Source organism: Podarcis liolepis (genome assembly GCF_965112155.1).
Source record: "Podarcis liolepis genome assembly, chromosome: 11".
In the NCBI taxonomy this organism is placed as follows: Eukaryota; Metazoa; Chordata; class Lepidosauria; order Squamata; family Lacertidae; genus Podarcis; species Podarcis liolepis.
The window spans coordinates 10763915-10784032 of record NC_139565.1 but is presented as its reverse complement, the minus strand read 5'-3'; the positions used below and the strand labels follow the sequence as shown (position 1 = coordinate 10784032).

The window sequence follows — 20118 nt, the reverse complement described above, 5'->3', positions numbered from 1 at the left end:
GTTTTTTTTTTTTTAAAAATGCCATTTTAAACATTTTCTTCAATTCATTTATAGATCATTTCCCTTAAAAAAAAAATTATCTGCATTACCACCACATATGATAAAAGGTCCCTTCCTTTTCTTTACATTTCCAACATATTTTCAACCTGGCTTTGTACATGCTTCAGATACTTCTTGGTTGTCTAATTCTAGCAAACAGTAGCAGCTAAAAACTATATTCTTATTTCTGGAAACTTGAAACACATTGTACAACTAAAGTAGGGACGGTCATTTTTATGAAAACGTTCGAAATCCTCATCTTTTTGACCCTGTTTGAAGAACTTGGAAGTTGATTTTCTAACGTTCTTCTGTCTTGATGTTCTACCCTATGTAAGAACTTTGGGAAGTTGCCTTATTCTGAGTGAGACCATTGGTTGTTCTGTTGTCCACAGTTACTCTCCGGGGTTTCAAACGGAGATTTGGCCCAGCCCTTCCTGAAGATTCCAGGGATTGAGCCCTTCTGCATGCAAAGCAGATGTTCTGCAACTGAGCTTCCGCCTTTTCCATAAAGGTAGTTGTCTTAGACATAATACTGTTATAGAATGGGGGGGGGGGACTCTAGAAATTAATAAATGGTAGAATTTTGATTAGTTTGGATGCAAAGGGAGAATTGCATGTTGAAATGACCAGGCTGTAAGATCTGGGCTCTCTCCATGCAGACTGAAGGTGAATAAACTATATTTCTTACAGCTACAACAGTTTTTTTTTAATGTTTAATGTTTAATTATGTTTTTATATATGTTGGAAACTGCCCAGAGTATCTGGGCAAATCAGTCAGATGGGTGGAATATAAATAGTATACTAATAATAATTGTTATTGTTGTTAATTGAATTTTTATACCTCCCTATACCCAGACATCTCAGGGCAGTTCACAGAAAAGATCAACATAAAAACTGCAATATATATAATCAAAATAAAACAACAACCCAAATATTGTTAGTGTTATTATTGTTATTATCGGTGCTTTTTTCTAAAAAAATGTTTAGGGGTACTCTCATTTTGACTCAAGGAAATCACCATTTTATAGTTCCAATCGGGTATGTGATATATTACTGGAACAATCTCAACCTGTCCTTAATTGTTGGTGTTTTTTGTTGTTACTGGTTGTTGTTGTCTGTTCTTTGTAAAAAAAAAAAAAAAAGTCAACAAAACGTTTTCAAACCCCCAACTATATAGTCCTTTGCTGTTGTTCTTAAAGATCTCTAGAATGCTTTTGAGGCTTAACAGAGGCTGTCACCAGGTTTCTATAGTCCTGTGCCTCTAACAATTCTGTGCCAGGCAGAAACAGTACAGTGGTACCTCGAATTACAGATGCTTCAGGCTACAGACGCTCCAGGTTACAGACTCCACTAACCCAGAAATAGTACCTCAGGTTAAGAACTTTGCTTCAAAATGAGAACAGAAATCGCGCGGCGGCCGTGCGGCGGCAGCAGGAGGCCCCATTAGCTAAAGTGGTACCTCAGGTTAAGAATGAACCTCCAGAACGAATTAAGTTCTTAACCCAAGGTACCACTGTAATGGGATGAGAGTTGCACCTTGAAAGTAGATCTGTCCCTTTCACTTGAAGGGCAGCTCTGCCGACAACCTGACGACTTGCTACTGCTGTTTATGAATGCTATGTTTATTATCCTTCAGGGGCATCTAACACCTTGCTATACGACAGCAATAAATGTTATATCTGAGACCTAAGCTTCAGAAAAGCAGAGCACGTGTTTTGAGGTGTCCAATTATTATTATTTTTTCAAAAAGCTTTATGGTTCAATTAAAATCAGACAGAATGTACATTTATCATAATTAGGGAGCTGGCAGATTGCTCTAACACTTGCTTGTGAGCAAATAAACGGCATTCAATCAGCCAGAGCCTGCCATTTCAATGGATAAAAGAACACAACCTTTCCTTAAGGCCACCTGCTGAATTATTTCTGAACATTTGCCACATACCGTTTAGACTCCAAACACATTCTGTATGTACCAGGTAATTATTTTTGAAAACACATTCCAAAGGAGTACTTTCTTAGCTGCTATAATTACATTATCTCCATTAATGTCGACAACACTATTATTTAGCCGGTGCTAGCAGCAAATATAGCCGGTTGCTCAAATGTTAAGGTGCACAAATGTTTAAAGTATATTCACTCCAGGCACATTTCAGGGCTGCTTTGCATATTTCAGAGACGTGGCAAGAGAAGAAGCACGAGGGGCCTTCATCAGCCGAGTGTTAGCTGTGATTATTGTACCCTCCATATGAAAAGCTCATCCATACTTTCCCCATGCTTAGGAAGCACAGTCCGAGAGGTTTTCCACTTGTCCTGCATAACCTCCAATGAAAATTGGGACGCCCTGTTCCATACTAATATTATTAATAAATGTTTTACTATTTATACCCCCCACATCTGTCTGGGGGGCCTCAGCCACTCTGGGCAGCTTCCAACATATATAAAAGTAAGGTAAAGGTAAAGGGACCCCTGACCATTAGGTCTAGTCGTGGCCGACTTTGGGGTTGAGGTGCTCATCTCACTTTACTGGCTGAGGGAGCCGGCGTACAGCTTCCAGGTCATGTGGCCAGCATGACTAAGCTGCTTCTGGCGAACCAGAACAGCACACGGAAACGCCATTTACCTTCCCACCAGAGCTGTGCCTATTTATCTACTTGCACTTTGACATGCTTTCAAATGGCTAGGTGGGCAGGAGCTGGGACAGAGCAACGGGAGCTCACCCCATCGTGGGGATTCGAACTGCCGACCTTCTGATCGGCAAGTCCTGGGCTCTGTGGTTTGACCCACAGCGCCACCCACGTCCCTTATATATAAAAGTATTAAACATTAAAAAACCAAAAAACTTCCCTATGCAGGGCTGTCTACAAATGACTCGGGGGTTGGCTAATTCTACACCTTCCAACATTTCTCTGATGAAAATAGGGATGTCCTAAGGAAAAGGGGGGCATTGCAGGATCCAGTCAGAAACCAGGACGGCTTCTGTAAATCTGGGACTGTCCCCGGAAGATAGGGACACTTGGAAGATATGGTCCTATGCATTTGGGGCACAGGTCAGAGCATCATTTCATTTGTCCTGATTCTTTTCCTAGGAAAGCCTGCTGTTTACTGCTGAATGGGAACAAATGTTAATCTGCAGAAAAACTGAGGGGAGGAGTGTAGATGACCCTATAGACTTACCGCATGGTGAGAAGAGGACTCATGGCCGCACCTCAGGAGTTCCATACCCAGTAGAATAGCTAGGGGTGCGTGGGGGTGGGGTTGGATGGCCCCAGTAGCACTTAGGGGCATGCTGGAGCCCAAGGTTTAAGGCTGTGAGAACTTGCTCTCTGTAGCATTCAACTACGGGCAGAGAAAAGCAGAACGTTAATATTAGCTAACATTTCAGGAAACTGAACAGTACAACTTCTGCCTGCAGAATTAGTGCATAAGAAAGGGGCTTAATTGCTGCATCAAGAAACGTTAATGATTTTGCTTTTCCAATCAGTCAACATAAGCTTTTATAGGTAAGATTGATTTTTCCCCCCAGAGAGCTCTTTATTATCTACAGCATTCATCTGTTTTGCAAAATTCAGTTGTTTGTTTAATGTGCATCTCCACCTACCTAGATTAAAAAGAAATTAAAAATTATGGGAAATCATTTTGAATAGTTAAGCAAATGGTAATTAAGACTACTCTTCTCTTTTTCCTCTTTGAAATGAAAAGTCTGATATCTCCCTGTGTATTGGAAACCTGATTAACGGCTTTAAAAATGATTTAAATAGGAGAATGCTAGAAAGTTCCGAAATATGTCCTTTGATGTAAAAACATATATTCTGGGCAATTTCCCCCATCAGAAATAAAATGTTTCGATTCAATTCAAATTGAATTAAATGCAAAGAGGATGGTAATTTCATCTTCTGATATTCAGCTTTGCTGAATGCCCCTGAATTCTAGTGTTATGTGACATGTGCACAAGCATACTTAACCGTTGGTTAGGTTGGCCGCTCCTAAGAGTGCAGGCCCAGCAGGATGGAAATATCATGCTACTGCTTGGCACCCCCTGCTAAAAGTTTACATTGAGCAGTAGGGTTGTGGAATCAAGGGGTCTCTCTCCCTCTCTCTCTGTAAACACCTATAACAAATGTGAGGAGGTTGCTATGCAGCTCCTTGCCAAGGGCGCTGTCAGTATTTTCATCCCTCCCATTGCAAGGATCACCTGTTCATGTTGTTTTACTTTCTGTGAGGAAGGAGGGGGCAGAAGCTACTCTTTGAGACTTCTGTCTCTAGGCACACTTTCTTTGATCTGCCTTGCAGCAGGATGGCTGTATGATGATGATGATGATGATAATAATAATAATAATAATAATAATAATAATAATAATAATTTATTATTTACACCCCGCCCATTTGGCTGGGCTTCCCCAGCCACTCTGGGCGGCTTCCAAATATATATATATTAAAATATTGTATGAGAGCTGCTCCTCTCGTACATGTTTGTTATGTTCTTTCATTTACAGTGGACGCTCGGGTTGCAAACGTGATCCGTGCGGGATGCACGTTCGCAACCTGCGTTTGGGCATCTGCGCATGCACATGTTGCTATTCGGCGCATGCGCGGCTGCCAAAACCCAGAAGTAACCCGTTCCAGTACTTCCGGGATTCGGCAGTCCGCAATCTGAATAAGAACGCAACCTGAAGAGGCTGTAACCCGAGGTATGACTGTATTTGTTTGGTAGAAATAAATTAGGTATGCTATGAAAAAAGAAAGAAATTAGGTATGCTGTTAAAAGAGGAGAGACCTCACCTTGCCAACAAAGGTCCGTATAGTTAAAGCTATAGTTTTCCCAGTAGTGATACATGGAAGTGAGAGCTGGACCATAAAGAAGGCTGATCACCGAAGAATTGATGCTTTAGAATTCTGGTGCTGGAGGAGACTCTTGAGAGTCCCATGGACTGCAAGAAGATCAAACCTATCCATTCTGAAGGAAATCAGCCCTGAGTGCTCACTGGAAGGACAGATCCTGAAGCTGAGGCTCCAATACTTTGGCCACCTCATGAGAAGAGAAGACTCCTGGAAAAGACCCTGATGTTGGGAAAGATGGAGGGCACAAGGAGAAGGGGACAACAGAGGATGAGATGGTTGGATAGTGTTCTTGAAGCTACCAGCATGAGTTTGACCAAACTGTGGGAGGCAGTGGAACACAGGAGTGCCTGGCATGCTCTGGTCCATGGGGTCATGAAGAGTCAGACATGACTAAACAACTAAACAACAATGAAACATCCACAGCTTTGCTTCCATTTACTCTGCTGAATTCTGGTGCTCACAAGAGCAGATGTGAGTCCACAGCACCAGGACCTATTCCTTGGAATGCTGTGTTGGTGCTCCTGCGTTTCTGTGATCGGAAGGTCGGAGAAGGTGCTCCCGTCGCCCAGCCCATGCAAGCGCTGAAGACGTGGGTTGAACATAGGTGTAAGGAAAGGGGCAAGGGATAGAGTGGCGGCAGGAGGGGCACCAATACAGCTCCTTGCCAAGGGAGCCTCGGTATTGGCAGTGACTGGGCAGAGGAGGAATGGTGGAGACCACCTCTCCAGAGAGGAAGAAGACAGTTCAGAATTACAACAGGGGTTTGAGGGAGGTCAAAGCTCAGCGGAAGATGAGGGGGAAAGTTAGGAAATAATGGGAGAGGAGGAGGAGGAGTGAGAGCCGGAGCAGCAGCTGGCTGACACGATGTCACTGGAAAGTATTCCAGATCCTGTTAGTTTCTGTTTGGGCCACTGTGCAGTTGCTTGGAGTCACAGGACTCTGTTTACATTCCAGGGACTCCAGACTGTTGGAAGTCTCATGGAAGACAGGAGACGGATGTGACGTTACTGGTTTCCTGTTTCTTTGTTTTTCAGTTGCTCTCTGATCTCACAGAGAGAGGATGTATTTTCTTTTCTGTCTGTGTAGTTAACAATAAAACCCTTTAGCCATGTAGCTCATACTATCTCGTCCTTCCACATGCTGCTGTATATTCTGCGTAAAGGGGGGGGGGAACGTGCTTGGAGCCTTATCAAAGCTCAGGTCATTAATCATCGCTGGAGATTTGGAAGGCTCGACTGCAGGAGTCATTTGGTCGACAGATCCACCCCCACTCTCCCAGAACCCGGCAAGCATTGAAAATAGGAGAGAAAGAGCTTGAAGACAGAGGGCACTTAGCAGCACTCGTAGAGGAAGTGATGATGATGGCGAATGAGGAAGTGGGAGAGAAAGGGGGTAGAGATTCATTCAGGACAACACCATTATCCAAGAGGCTGCATTCCCAAGTCTCTCTCTGTAAATATTGAAGAAAAGCAGATAGCAAGGACTTTTCCTTGACTTATCCATTCCTGGCAACCTGCCATGGGGGTTGGTTCCTCTGCCACCTGACAAGTACACATCTGGTGACAGGAAGAAATAAAAATCTTAATAATAATAAAAATTATACCTTGCCCTCCCTGGCCAGAGCTGGGCTCAGGGCAGCTAACACCAGTAACATTACAATAAAAACATAATAGGGGAAAAACACCAATTTAAAATGCAGCCCCATTTTTACAGTAGCCCATAAATCAAAACCATAAGGGGAGGGAAACATAAGGGTCAGACTGAGTCCAAACCAAAGGCCAGGCGGAACAGCTCTGTCTTGCAGGCCCTGGGGAAAGACGTCAAGTCCAGCAGGGCCCTAGTCTCTTGTGACAGAGCGTTCCACCAAGTTGGGGCCAGTACTAAAAAGGCCCTGGCCCTAGTTGAGACCAATCTAACCACCTTGTGACTTGGGACCTCCAAAATGTTGTCATTTGTGGACCTTAAGGTCCTCCACGGGGCATACCATATCCTCTTTCTCAGTGCTTTTCTTCAAGAAAAAAGGGTGCTGGTACATATTGTGAAGTTGTTCTCTAGATACACTTTTATAGTATCACTTCTTAATGCCCTTTTCTCTAAACGAAAAAGCGCAAATGCAGTGTCCAGTGTCTAGTGAGTAGTAGTGGCTCCTCCTCCTCTCCTCCTTCGTCTTCTTCTTCATCATTTCCCCAGCACCACCACTTCCTCCACCTCCATCTTCACAGTCTAAAGCCAGCCTTAGTCCGTTGATGGATAATAATTTAATGAGAACAAAGTGGATTGTTTTCAGACGAATATGACAATGTTCTGAATTTTGAATTAATCAACTAAGCAGAAGGTAAAAGGAGCTTATTCAGGAAAGAGTGTCGAAATGCAATTGACCCAACCTGGCAGCAGTCTCTTTATTCAATGTAATAATTGAATTTAGTCTCCGCTATAAACGAAGCCTATTTGCACCATCCACTTAAGGAGTCTTCTCAGAGAATAGTAGACTTTATGGACAGGAAACAGAGAAGGGGCTGTGCCTGAAAAGAGTTTTTCCTTGAGCAAGTTGAACAACATCTAAGACAAATACAATAATCTCCTTTAAACGCAAAAGTTTCCAAAGCGATCTTAACGAAAGGGGTCTGAATTTTTGTTCCCCTGACAATTGTTCAGAATAGAAAGGATTTCCGTTACCTTAAGATACAATTTGACACATGGGAGATAATCTTCACCCTTCAAATGCAATTAACACTGTCTGAGTGAACACTGCAGAGTGTGAAATGGGATTTAGTAAAACAAATGAGATTTTTTTTTCCCGTGTACCAGAAGAGCTATTGAATTAAGTATAAATTCAGCATTGTTCTCGTTGCATTGTCTGTAATCCGGAGATGTGCTGTCTCAGAGTACCTGACACTCTGTATAGCTAGAAGTAGATGCAAGTACCTTTACCAAATATGCTAGCATTAAAAAAAAAAGCCTGAAGGTTTGTCCATTGTCTGGAGCAGCGGCAGTAAAGTACTACTGAGTGATTACCAAGAGGGAGAAGTTGGGTGCTGTGTGACAGTATTGGGGGCAGGGAGAAAGGTCAGTATCATGGAGGCATTTGGCTGCTGATTGGCCAACAGTGTTTTGCATCAATGTTTATCATTGGCTCACATGGGCTGCTAGCCACATAAATGCTGTTGACCTCACTGTCATTGGTTGGTTAGAGAGTGGTGCGGATAATGCCAAGGTTTCAGGTTCAATCCTTGTATGAGGCAGCTGCCTAGTCGTGTCTTGAAGTAGATGATCCTCAGGGTCCCTTTCAACTCTATGATTCCATCAGATGTCTCAAGTAAGGTAAAAAGGGAATGGACAGTCAAAGGCGACTATGGGGTTGCGGCACCCATCTCGCTTTCAGGCTGAGGGAGCCGACGTTTGCCCACAGACAGCTTTCTGGGTCATGTGGCCAGCATGACTAAACCGCTGCTGGCACAATGGAAACACCATGACTGAAACAAGAGCACATGGAAACACTGTTTACCTTCCCGCCGCAGCGGTACCTATTTATCTACTTGCACTAGTGTGCTTTCAAACTGCTAGGTTGGCAGGAGCAGGGACCGAGCAACGGATGCTCACCCCATCGTGGGGATTCGAACTGCCAACCCGATTGGCAAGCCCAAGAGGCTCAGTGGTTTAGACCACAGTGCCACCCGCGTCCAGTGGTTTTCTGTCTCCAGCGCCAGTGAGCTGCATCCTCTTGGTCACCATTCAGAGGTGACAGTCGTTTGCCAGCATCTCAACATTTCAGTAGCTGACGTTGCTGATAGCCAAAATAAAAATAATTTCCATTTCCGTGAAAATATCTATCATTTCTGGGGGTTTGTTCTTTCACAATGTTTTGGAACCCATACTGAGGACATTCATCATTCTTTATTGGGGTCCTTCGGCCTGCATGAAATTCTACTCAATATTGGTCCAGAGCAGATTCCAACGTATACTTAGCAGAGTAAAAACTTAAACATGTTGCAGGATTCCCCCCACAAAATAGACCAGATGCCATTGTATTTCATCCAGCAGAGCTTTACTGCTATTGAAGGCAAATGAGCATAATGGTCACAAATCCAGTACATTCAGGATTGGCCCTGTCCATAAGAAATCCAGTTGCAGCAGACTAACTTTCAATAACTTATAACAAGTCTAAACCTTAAGAGAAAGAGAAATGAAATCCAGGCTCCTTCTGGCCTTACTTTTATAGTCAGCAAGACCTTGAAGAAGAGATAACAGAACCAGTTTAAGCTTCTCTGAAGGAATAACTCCAACATCACGAGCCTTCTGCTTGTTTCTTTCACACACAGAAGCTTCCAGAACCCTCTTGAATTAATTAAAATAGGAAAGATCTCTACACATCAAATCAATACTATCTGCACTAAGAAATGCAAACTGACACTCCCCCCATTTATCAGGTGCAGGAAGTATTGATATGCAAAACACCTATAGAAAAACATTGCATGTGCACCTTTTCTTCTACAAGAATAAATCCTAGCCTTCCCCCCCCCCCCCAGACCTGCAATTCCCAGCAGAAAACACTGTCTTACCAGCATGTCATAAAGCAGGGGCGACCCTCCAGCTATTTCTGGGCTACATTTGCTGTCATCCCTGATTATTGGCCATGCCATCTGAGGATGATGAAAGCTGGAGTTCAGCAACATCTTGAGGGTTGTTCTAAAGAGACGTGCTGTGCATCAGCTGTGTAATCCCTACATGAGCCCTTAAAGGACATATATGAAGACGTTCCACAGCTTCAGCAGAGAAGTTATGAAGGTTTATACAATCCATAATGAGTCCTGAAGGGACATTCTAGGAGAAGCTGCCCAGACTTCCAAGAGGAGAGCTGTGTAATCCCCAGCTAGCCTGGCTTCTCCTGTCCCTCATTGAACTTTGTAAGATCTGTCCAGCCTGGATGCAGTCCAAGCAGACCTTGCTTGGGGATGCTCCATGGCCCAACTGGGAGTTCAGAAGGCTTCTTTTTTATATATCTAGTTTATATTTCTCCTCTCACAGCACAAATCCTTCCAGCAGCCTCCCTGCCCCTTGCCTGACCTCAGAAACAGAAGAGCTATGGGGAGGGCTTTGCACAAAAAGCCTGGGTTTTCACACAATGCAATGTTTGCTTTCAGTTTCAGCACTATGCTAAAACCCTGTGTCCAGAGGACTCTTAATGAAAGCCCTTTTCATTCCAAGTCCTAAGGAATGAGAAACACTGAGGGCCTTTTTTAAGGGCTAAATGCATCTCTGTTCTATAAAACATGCAAAGAAATCATTTTTACTGTATTGCGTGCTGAGGTCCCCCAAAACCATCCCTAACCCAATAACTCACACATCACACATAATTTTTGTTTAAGGTTTTTGGCATAATTTTGGCCACAACTTTTATTATCATACAAATTTTGTGAGTGGTTGCGTAGGCATTGGTTTATGACTAGCTATCCCCCCCCCCCCGCCTTGGGGGATAGCACTGACTCCCGGATTCCAGCGTAAGTCAGTGTGGAGGAACAAGCAGGGCAACTGGAGCTGCGTTACAGACCCTTCAGTTCCTCCCTGCCTGCGCCTTGGGGTCTTACACGGCCCGCACCCGGTTCCAGGGGTTTGGACAAGGGGATGGTAAGCCCCAGAATTCCTTTAACGGAATTCCCATGCCGCAGCAGCATTGGAGGGGTAGGCACAGCCAATCCATACCCCTCCACCAACCAATTTAACCAATGCCTAACCGCCAACCTTACAAGTTGTGACGATTTGCTACGTAGTAGGCAAAACCCAAAAGGCACACACTAATCAGCCAATTGGAAAAATTCCTACTAGGCCCCCGCACCAAGGCGGACGACCCCATGACAGGCAATAGCAAGGTCAAGCAGCAGCCCCATTCAAGGGAGGGCGGGCGGGTGATCCGGTGTCCACAGCGAAAGAGAAAGGAACAAGCTGTGGACCCAGTATAAATAACCTTTGACTCCACCCCTTAATTGGAAACATTACTTTTTCCCCAGTAACAGCAATCACCAATCAATTCAAACACTTGCCACAGCCTGGCTGCAGCTGAGGATGTTTTGTCAGGCCCCATCCGCAACACGTGCTCTCTCTTTAATGAGAACACGCTTTGCGTGCTGAGGTCCCCCAAAACCATCCCTAACCCAATAACTCACACATCACACATAATTTTTGTTTAAGGTTTTTGGCATAATTTTGGCCACAACTTTTATTATCATACAAATTTTGTGAGTGGTTGCGTAGGCATTGGTTTATGACTAGCTATCCCCCCCCCCCCGCCTTGGGGGATAGCACTGACTCCCGGATTCCAGCGTAAGTCAGTGTGGAGGAACAAGCAGGGCAACTGGAGCTGCGTTACAGACCCTTCAGTTCCTCCCTGCCTGCGCCTTGGGGTCTTACACGGCCCGCACCCGGTTCCAGGGGTTTGGACAAGGGGATGGTAAGCCCCAGAATTCCTTTAACGGAATTCCCATGCCGCAGCAGCATTGGAGGGGTAGGCACAGCCAATCCATACCCCTCCACCAACCAATTTAACCAATGCCTAACCGCCACCCGAGCCCTTACGCTCGCCGCCAACCACTCACAGACCAAACCACACCCTCAACCTGAACTTTACATCCTCCAACCAGACCTCATTCCCCAATGTGGAAAGATGAACACCATCATCCCTGTACAGTGCTGCGTCCTTGAAGGAAATAAGAGGGTGAGGAATGACCCAACCTCCCAAGCCCACCACCAAACTGCCCACCGCGGAATTGATCCGCTTCCTAGCTCGTTCGGCGGTCGCCGGGCTGGGACTGCCCCGCCAATTGCGACGTTGAAGCAGCTGCGACCAAATCAATTTAGTATTAGGGACCATTGCCGCCAAATCCTTAAGGTCCTGTAACATAGCCATACGTAAAACTAAGCAGGGAGTGGACACCAAATCATTTTCCCCCAGCTGTACCACAATCGCCGAAGGAGGGCCAAACCGAAGGACACGCCTATGCATCAGTGGTAAGAATTCCCTCCAACGCATCCCCCGTCTGGAAATCCAGGACACTTGCACTTGCTGTGGAAGGCCCAGGCCGGCTCCCAATCCCGACTGGCGAGCTCTGTCAGCGGCCCAATGCACAATACTGTGCCCTACTATCCAGATACGGATAGTGACCAGACCTAGGGTGAAAAACAAATATAAGTACACCAAAACACATTATCTGCGCACATAAGTCTTGAACGCATCCGACCTCCACCGCCCCATGTCTTTTATCCTATTCACCGACAAACCCCAATGGGCAGCCGTCGTTGCCGCCCCAATCCGGAAGGAATGAGGAGCAAACTCAGATGCCTCAAGGCCACATGCAGCAACTGCTTTACGCAACACCTTAGTGAATTGATGGCGCCCTAACGGGCGCCCATTCTCATGAATAAGCAGGGGCCCTTCACCCACAGGACGCAAGGCAAGGTACTTTCTAAGATCCCTTACCGGGCAAGGTCCCCCAGCCCCTGTCGCTGGGAGCCTAAGCATGGCTCCCCTACCCAACTGGTCCGTCTTTGAACTTCTGATATTAACATGCAATTCCGATGGAGATATGCTCACATCCTGCAACAACAGACCCCTAGATCTCCCATCTTGCGTAGTCTCAAGGACCACCTCACCTACTCTCAGGGCCCCAAAGAAAGCTAGTGAGAAGGCTGCAGAAAATAAGCGAGCCTCAAATGAGGACCAACAGATGCTACGCAATTTAGTACGCATCTGGGCCAGCAACCCCAATGTGATAGGTCGTCTGGGGGTAGGTTTCGAGGGAGTGAGACGCCCCCAACCTTCCAAGGCTCTGCGAACCACAAACTTCCCACAGGGATCCTTGTTAAAAAACGCCCTGCTAAAAAAGGAAATTGCTGCCGAATGAAGTCGCAGCGTCCTGGCCGCCCTACGCATCTGGAATAGATGTGCTAAATACTTGAGTACCTGCGAGGAAGAATGGGGGGCAGTAACCTCCCCCGTCGCCTGTCCATTAAATAATAAAAAATCTGCCCAGGCCTTTTTATAAGACCTCAAGGTAGAAGGGGCAACAGATGCAGCTACTCCCTGTAAAACTAAGTGCTGCCAAGGTTCCAGAGATGATCCGGGAAAATTTCCGGACGGTCTCGAGCCACTGGCGCCAGGGATCTGAATCGCTCCATCTGAAAACGGGACAGAGCATCGGCAATCTCATTATATATGCCCGGAACAAAACGGGCAGAAAATACAATATTACAACGCAGACAATGTAAAACAAAGACCCGTAGCAAGGCCGATACCCTCGGAGAACGTGAAGACTGCTTGGCTAGTATCTTCACCACCGCTTGATTATCAGACCAAAAGCAAACACGGTGGTCCTTGAATTGTTCAACCCACAAGTGCACGGCTACTACAATGGGAAAAAACTCAAGAAAAGTTAAATCCCGAATTATAGCTTCCCCACGCCAAGCGGAAGGCCACCGCTCGGCACACCACCTGCCATCCCAGAACAACCCAAAACCAAGGGACCCCGCTGCATCCGAGTGCACCTGGAAGTCATTGTGGAGGTTTAAAACGTCCTGCCACAAAGACACACCATTGAATTCCTGCAGGAATTCCAACCAAATACTGAGGTCAGCACGCACCTGGCCAGACAGGCGCACCCTATGCTGCGGGGCCCGCAAACCTGATGTGAGTCTAGCCAAGCGGGAGCAGAATGGTCGCCCAGGGGCAACCACCCTGCAGGCGAAATTCAAATGACCTAACAACGACTGCAGCTGACGGAGAGTGACCTTCTTCAAGGGAATTAACTCCTCAATGACCCGTCTCAAGGCAATTATCTTATCCACCGGCAAACTGGAGGTCTGGGCCACGGTATCCAACAAGATACCTAAGTAAGTAAGCTGCGTGGAGGGACCCTCGGTCTTCTCCGCTGCCAACGGGACCCCCAGCTCTTCCGTTAAGGAAGCAAATGCCTGCAACAAAGCAACGCAGTCCCCAGTATCACTCGCTGAGGCCACCAAAAAATCATCAAGATAATGAGTGACCCCTTCCAGGCCAGTTTTATTGCGCAAGGCCCATTCGAGGAATGAACTAAAACACTCAAAGGCTGCGCAGGCCACAGAGCAGCCCATGGGCATGGCCTTATCAAAATAAAATCTCCCCTCGAAATGAAAGCCTAACAACCAGAAATCATCGGGGTGGATCGGAAGTAGCCGAAATGCCGACTCAATGTCGCATTTTGCCAGAAGGGCACCAGGCCCAAACTTCCTTATCATCTTGATCGCGTGATCAAGAGACGCATATCTCACCGAACAAAGCTCCTGGGGAATCACGTCATTTACTGATGTGCCCCTAGGGTGAGAGAGATTATGAATGAGGCGAAATTCCCCCAGAGCTTTCTTGGGAACAATACCCAAAGGTGACACATGCAAATTAGGAAAAGGGGGGGCCGAAAAAGGACCGGCCATGCGGTGCAAAGCCAGTTCCTTTTCGATTTTCCTACGCGCCACCTCTGGCATCTCCTTAACAGATTTCTGATTAACCAACTTCCCCGCTATAGGATCCGACGCAACCGGAATCCTGAAACCCAATGAAAACCCGTCACGCAAATAGGATGCCGCTTCCTTGTTAGGATATAAGCCTAACAAGGACAATAATGGCTGAAGCCTCACCGGGGTATAGGCTAAGGAGGACAGGGTGCTACTTTCCGGCTCCGGTGGCAGGCACCTGGGGGGCGGCCTTCGGGAGCTGCTGCGAGCCCCCCCCCTTGCGAAAGGGTCGCCGCACCCCCGTACACACAGAAGCCGAGTGGCTCCCGGAGCACTTCTCACACAGGTGCGAATACCTGCAGGGTTGCCGCTGGCAAACCCCTTTATTGAAATCCCAACAATACAACCGGCGGCCTGACTTCTGAGGAAAAGCCCTGAACTTCTGCTGGTCAGGGGCCTTTTTCTCGATGCGTGGAGCAACATAGGTGGTCCAGACATCCAAGTCTTTTCGATCCCAATGGGCTGTGGGGATCTTGGCCGCCCTGCGCCTAAAATTCTGATCATAAGCCAACGCTGCGGTCTCACCAGCCATTGTGAAGGCCGAGCGGACTATGGACAAGTAGACCCATAAATGTAAGGACCTTCTAGGGTAGGCTGCGGAAACTACGCCAGCGAAAACTTGGAAACTGTCCAACCAACGCTCGAACGTCCTATCCGCCTTGGCTACAATAGCCCGCTTCTTGGCGGTAGTATAGCCCTTGTCTAAAGACTCCTGCCCCTCCTGCGGAGGGGCTAAACTAAAAATATCAACATAACGACCATTCAAAATCCTGGACCTCAATTTGGCTGACAAATGAGCGCCAGGAATAAGGTCCCTGGCCGAATTGGTGGAGACTTTAACGTCAGGCACCAAAACCCCTTCCTGACAGTCCTGTACAGCCCCATACTTTGCTCTGTGAGAGTTCGCCCTACGCTCCCAAACCCACTTAGGGAGCCCCGAAGTCTCACCAAAGCCCCAGTAAAGCTTCATGGAAGCTTCCTCATCGCTGCTGGAACTCTGCGAAGAAGTACCTGTCGAAGAGGACGAAGTATCCTTCCGTCTCCGCTTGGAGCGCCTCCTAGAACTTCTCTTGCGACGACGGTGTCCACCAGAAGAGGCCCTTGGCGGAGGAGGAAGACTGTCCTCGACCGATGATTCAGATAAATCGCCACGTTGCGTAGAACCTGGGACTGACTGAAAAGAGACAGCCTGTGAAAGATCTAGTAATGAACCACCATCTCCCAGCGGCCGCGGCGAGGGACCCCGCCCGGCTCGAGCCCGCGTTGGTGCCCTGCGTCTGGCCCCTCCCCTCGCAACACTCCGACCCCTTGACGCAGCAACCTGCTGCACGGGTAAGGCCGGGGACTGGGCCAGCTGCGAATCAGGTAAGAAAACCCCAGCAGATGACGATTCTCCTTCATCTTCACTAGATGTTGGCGCTGGCAAGGAAGCGACACGTAGAGGTGCTGGTCGTGCCGAGGAGGTCGCCGGGGATGAGCGGCGCTGCATCATACTCTCCACCTCAGCCTCGACCTGTGCCAGAGCGACCGGGTCATTCGCCAAACCAGATACCATGGACTGAAGGCGCTGCAACGACGGGTTGGGCTCAGGAGAACGCAAGGCCTGGGAAGGGCCCTTAATAGGCCGCTTAGCCGAGCGGACAGGAGCAGACTTCCCTGTCGCCTTTTTAGGAGCCATCCCTACTACTGGTATGAAAAAGCAAACAAAATTAAAATTAATTAAAATTAAAATTAAAATTAAAATTAACTTGTAAAATTAAATTACAAAATTAAGAAAGTTAATAACCAAGATAAAATTGCAGACAGGATTTAGTTCAAAAATAAATGAATAACCAGTAAGTAAGTGGCGCCCCAACCCCACCACTCAGTGGTTTGGCCCACTCAAGGCCAAATTGATGAAAACCCCCACCACCAGGAGGCAATTCGAGCAGCTTCAGCAACCTGCAATATCACAATGGCCACTAGAGGCCTCCCTTGCTGCAAATAAACCGTTCAGTACCAGGAACCTTGCAGTTACAAAGTCTGGCCACCAGATGTCGCTGCGTGGCCAGGAAAGGAGGCAAAATGGCGCTCCCGCCAAATCGCCACTAAATGGAGGGCCTGCAAGCACCTCCCTAACCCGAGCCCACCAGGAAGCCTACCACGGGCTCACGGGGCCCCCAACTCGCCGGGAACCGCCTGCGGAGTTCACCCGCCAAGCAAGGTAAGTCCCGGCACCCAGGCAACTTCCCCCAGCACCAACCCAGCCCTTCGGGAAGGAAGGAAGGGGGGTGAGAAGGCCCCCAGCCAGGCAAGATCAGCCGCGGCGCTCTCCCGGCGCTCGCAGGCCTCCCGGCCGAGCGCCAGGAATTCTCGGCCCCAGCGCAGGCCGCCGGAGCGACCGCCCGGCGCGCGCGCTGCGCGCGAGGATCAGGGCCTCTCCCAAGGCAGGCCGGATCCTCGCCGGGCAAAAGGGGCGATCCCCGGGACCCGCAGGCCCTTTCGGCAAAGGCAGGGAAGCCGGGAGAGGGAAGAGGCCCCCCCGGCCGATCCCCCCGCTCCGGGTAGTGGGGAGGGGGTAAAAATGAAAGCCCCGGCCAGGCGAGAGCAGCCGCGGCGTTACTCCAACGCCTGCAGGCCTCCCCGCCGCAGGCCAGCAATCCCCGGCGCAGCGCCGGCCGCCGGAGCTACCGTCCGGCGCGCGCGCGCTGCGCGCAAGGATCAGGGCCTCCCCCGGCGCCCCGAAGGCAAGCCGGCTCCCAGCCGGCCGAGGGGCGATCCCCGGCACCCGCAGGCCCCTCCGGGGCACGGACAGGGAAGCCGAGGGGAGAGTAGAGGCTCCTCAGTCGATCCCCCACGTCGCCTCGAGAAAATGGGAGGGGGGGTGAGAAGGCCCCGGCCGGGCTAGAATAGCCGCGGCGCAAACAGGACGCCCACCGGGCACAACGCGCCAGTCAGGCAGGGTTGTTTTCCCTGGCCCCGGTCCCAGGCTCAGCCGAGAACCGGGCCGTAAGCCACCCGGGGCCTAGGGCACCCTCCCCCTCCCAGACACAACAAGGTCCAATGCAGGAAGGCAGGGGATAAAGGAGGAAAATAAAATAAAAGCGACAATAGCAACAGCAACAACAAAATAAGAAAGGAAAAGGAGATGAAGAAGGGAGGTAAAATGGGGGAAGATATACGACCAAACTCTCGCTGATATCACTCCGGTGCTGATCCGGTGTCCACAGCGAAAGAGAAAGGAACAAGCTGTGGACCCAGTATAAATAACCTTTGACTCCACCCCTTAATTGGAAACATTACTTTTTCCCCAGTAACAGCAATCACCAATCAATTCAAACACTTGCCACAGCCTGGCTGCAGCTGAGGATGTTTTGTCAGGCCCCATCCGCAACACGTGCTCTCTCTTTAATGAGAACACGCTTTCCCATTAGTGCCAAGTTGCACTCATCATGACAAATGTCATCGTATAAATATAAATACTGCAGGGATTAATGTGTAGGTCATTAATTTTTGAGTATTCCCAAAACAATTTTTATAGAAGCCTGATACAGTTAACTCATCTAAATTGTGTATTACAGTATATAGTGATGTTGTGTGTGTGTGTGTGTGTGTGTGTGTGTGTTGTTTTTTAAAGAATCCTAGAGCTATGAAAAATAATGTATTCAAAAGAGTCGCTACCATTGCCTATATTTCAGAAACCTCGGCAGCACACCCTCACGCTAGCTTTACAAATCATTCTCCCAATTTTACAATCAGCTTTAGACAGATGCCCAAGATCTTAACATATTGTTTGCTCTTATTATACAGCCAGCCCAACCCACAGCTGTGCAGACTTAAATACACAAGCACGGAGGAGATGCTTGTGCTGAACTCAGCAGTTCTGTACACACGATGGAGGTGCACTGCACTGGGGAAATGTACACAAATGAATAAAATGATCAGATATTTTAACAAAATTTTACAGCGGATTTATATAATTTCAGAGACTCTGATTACGTACATGCTTGTTCAGTGGGTGCAGCAAGCAAGGTTTCCTTTTCCTTTTGCGTGTTGAGGTCCCCAATCCACCCCCAAAATAACTCACAACGGACACGTAATTTTTGTTTATGATTTTTGGCATGATTTTGGCCACTTAAATGTCTTGTGGGAGAGTTGGGTTTCATTTTCCATCAGGAGACCCTCATCCATTGCACTCGCGGTGTGCTGACCCTTGTGATTTCCCCAAATGCAGGAAACTCCACTTCCTAATCTTCAGGTGAAGGAAGGGTTCGTTCCTAGAAGCAGTATGACATGTTGCCCATCTGATCATTTGAGCGGAGTAGCCAGATGCATAGGGAATTGCATTTGAATTTTAAAAAGCTGCTCCCAGCATCTGTCTGCTGCAGAGTAGCTCAAAAACTGACATTAAAGTTAGATAGGTTTTTAAAAAAATTTTCTTTGGAAGAGCACAGGTGAATCTAAACTGATCATTTGGAGAACTACTTGAAATATTACAGCCACTTAGGCTTGTACTTTGTGGTATGACTGGCACAAAAAGAAAGAAAGGGGGATTTTGTGTTGGCTTATCATACATTTATAGTGTTGGAAGGGACTCTTTGAGGTTCCCTTTCCTCAATGCAGGATCTATAATGCATATGTAACTACAATATGTAAGGGATGCGGGTGGCACTGTGGTCTAAACCTAGGGCTTGCTGATCAGAAGGTCGGTAGTTCGAATCCCCACGATGGGGTTTGCTCCCGTTGTTCGGTCCCAGCTCCTGCCCACCTAGCAGTTCGAAAGCACATCATAGTGCAAGTAGATAAATAGGTACCACTCCAGCAGGAAGGTAAACAGTGTTTCTGTGCGCTGCTCTGGTTTGCCAGAAGCGGCTTAGTCACGCTGGCCACATGACCCGAACACCGGCTCCCTTGGCCTATAGAGCGAGATGAGTGCTGCAACCCCAGAGTCATCTGTGACTGGACCTAATGGTCAGGGGTACCTTTACCCTTTACCTTTAACTACAATATCCCTGACAGATGGTTGTTTAGCATCTTTATACATGCCTCCAGCTGAGGGTGAACTGAGCAGTTAACTCCTGAATCAGGGCTTTGCCATATTGCAAGCTCACAGCTCACTCTATCAAAGGGGTCAGCAACCCTTTTCTGCCATGGGCCAGTCCACCGTCCCTCAGACCATGTGGGTGGCCGGACTATTTTGGGGGGGGGAGGGGAAGAATTAATGAATTCCTGTGCCCCACAAATAACCCAGAGAGGCATTTTAAAGAAAAGGGCACATTCTACTAAAACACACTGATTCCCAGACCGTCCGCGGGCTGGATTGAGAAAGTGATTGGGCCACATTTGGCCCATGGGCCTTAGGTTGCCTACCCCTGCTCTATCTGAAATGTCTTCCTTACATAAGGCTGAGCTGAGAGGGAAGGCAGAATCTCATGGACATTTTGAATTTTTTTTCAATTTGTAAGGATTGTTGTGAAAGGGGGAATAACCATTCACTTATTCAGGAAGCTAGAAGGATCCATCCTTTCGAGAATTTGCTTGTTTCTTTTGGGTATGGTGTTGATTCTGTTGGTTTTAGAGAGCTTATGCCCAGCTTTCTCCTTCAGAGATTATCAAGGGAAAGCTGGGAAGATTCCATCAGGCTCTGGGGTGGTTTTTTTTTCTTTTATAAAATGTAGATTTTCTATTTTAGGTGTTTGCTCTGGTCAGGGGCATTCTCTCCAG

The 20118-nt window shown here is 47.6% G+C and overlaps 1 protein-coding gene across 2 annotated transcripts in view; it reads right to left on the bottom strand.

Moving 5' to 3' along the window:
- Nucleotides 1-16107, bottom strand: part of LOC310688453 (uncharacterized protein) — a 143135-nt gene extending 127028 nt beyond the window's left edge. Inside the window, exons 1-2 of one of the 2 annotated variants that reach the window (XR_014516948.1) lie at nucleotides 15427-16107; nucleotides 10268-12039 (exon numbers count right to left, since the gene is read on the bottom strand). Coding sequence is in view for 1 of the 2 variants with exons in the window: in XM_083465000.1 (XP_083321126.1) it covers nucleotides 11465-12039; nucleotides 15427-16093 (1242 nt within the window). In the remaining variant the exon portion in view is untranslated. Of the gene's footprint in view, nucleotides 1-10183; nucleotides 12040-15426 lie in introns of those variants that run through there. The other variant, XM_083465000.1, reaches the window with a different exon arrangement.
- Nucleotides 16108-20118: the final 4011 nt, after the last annotated feature.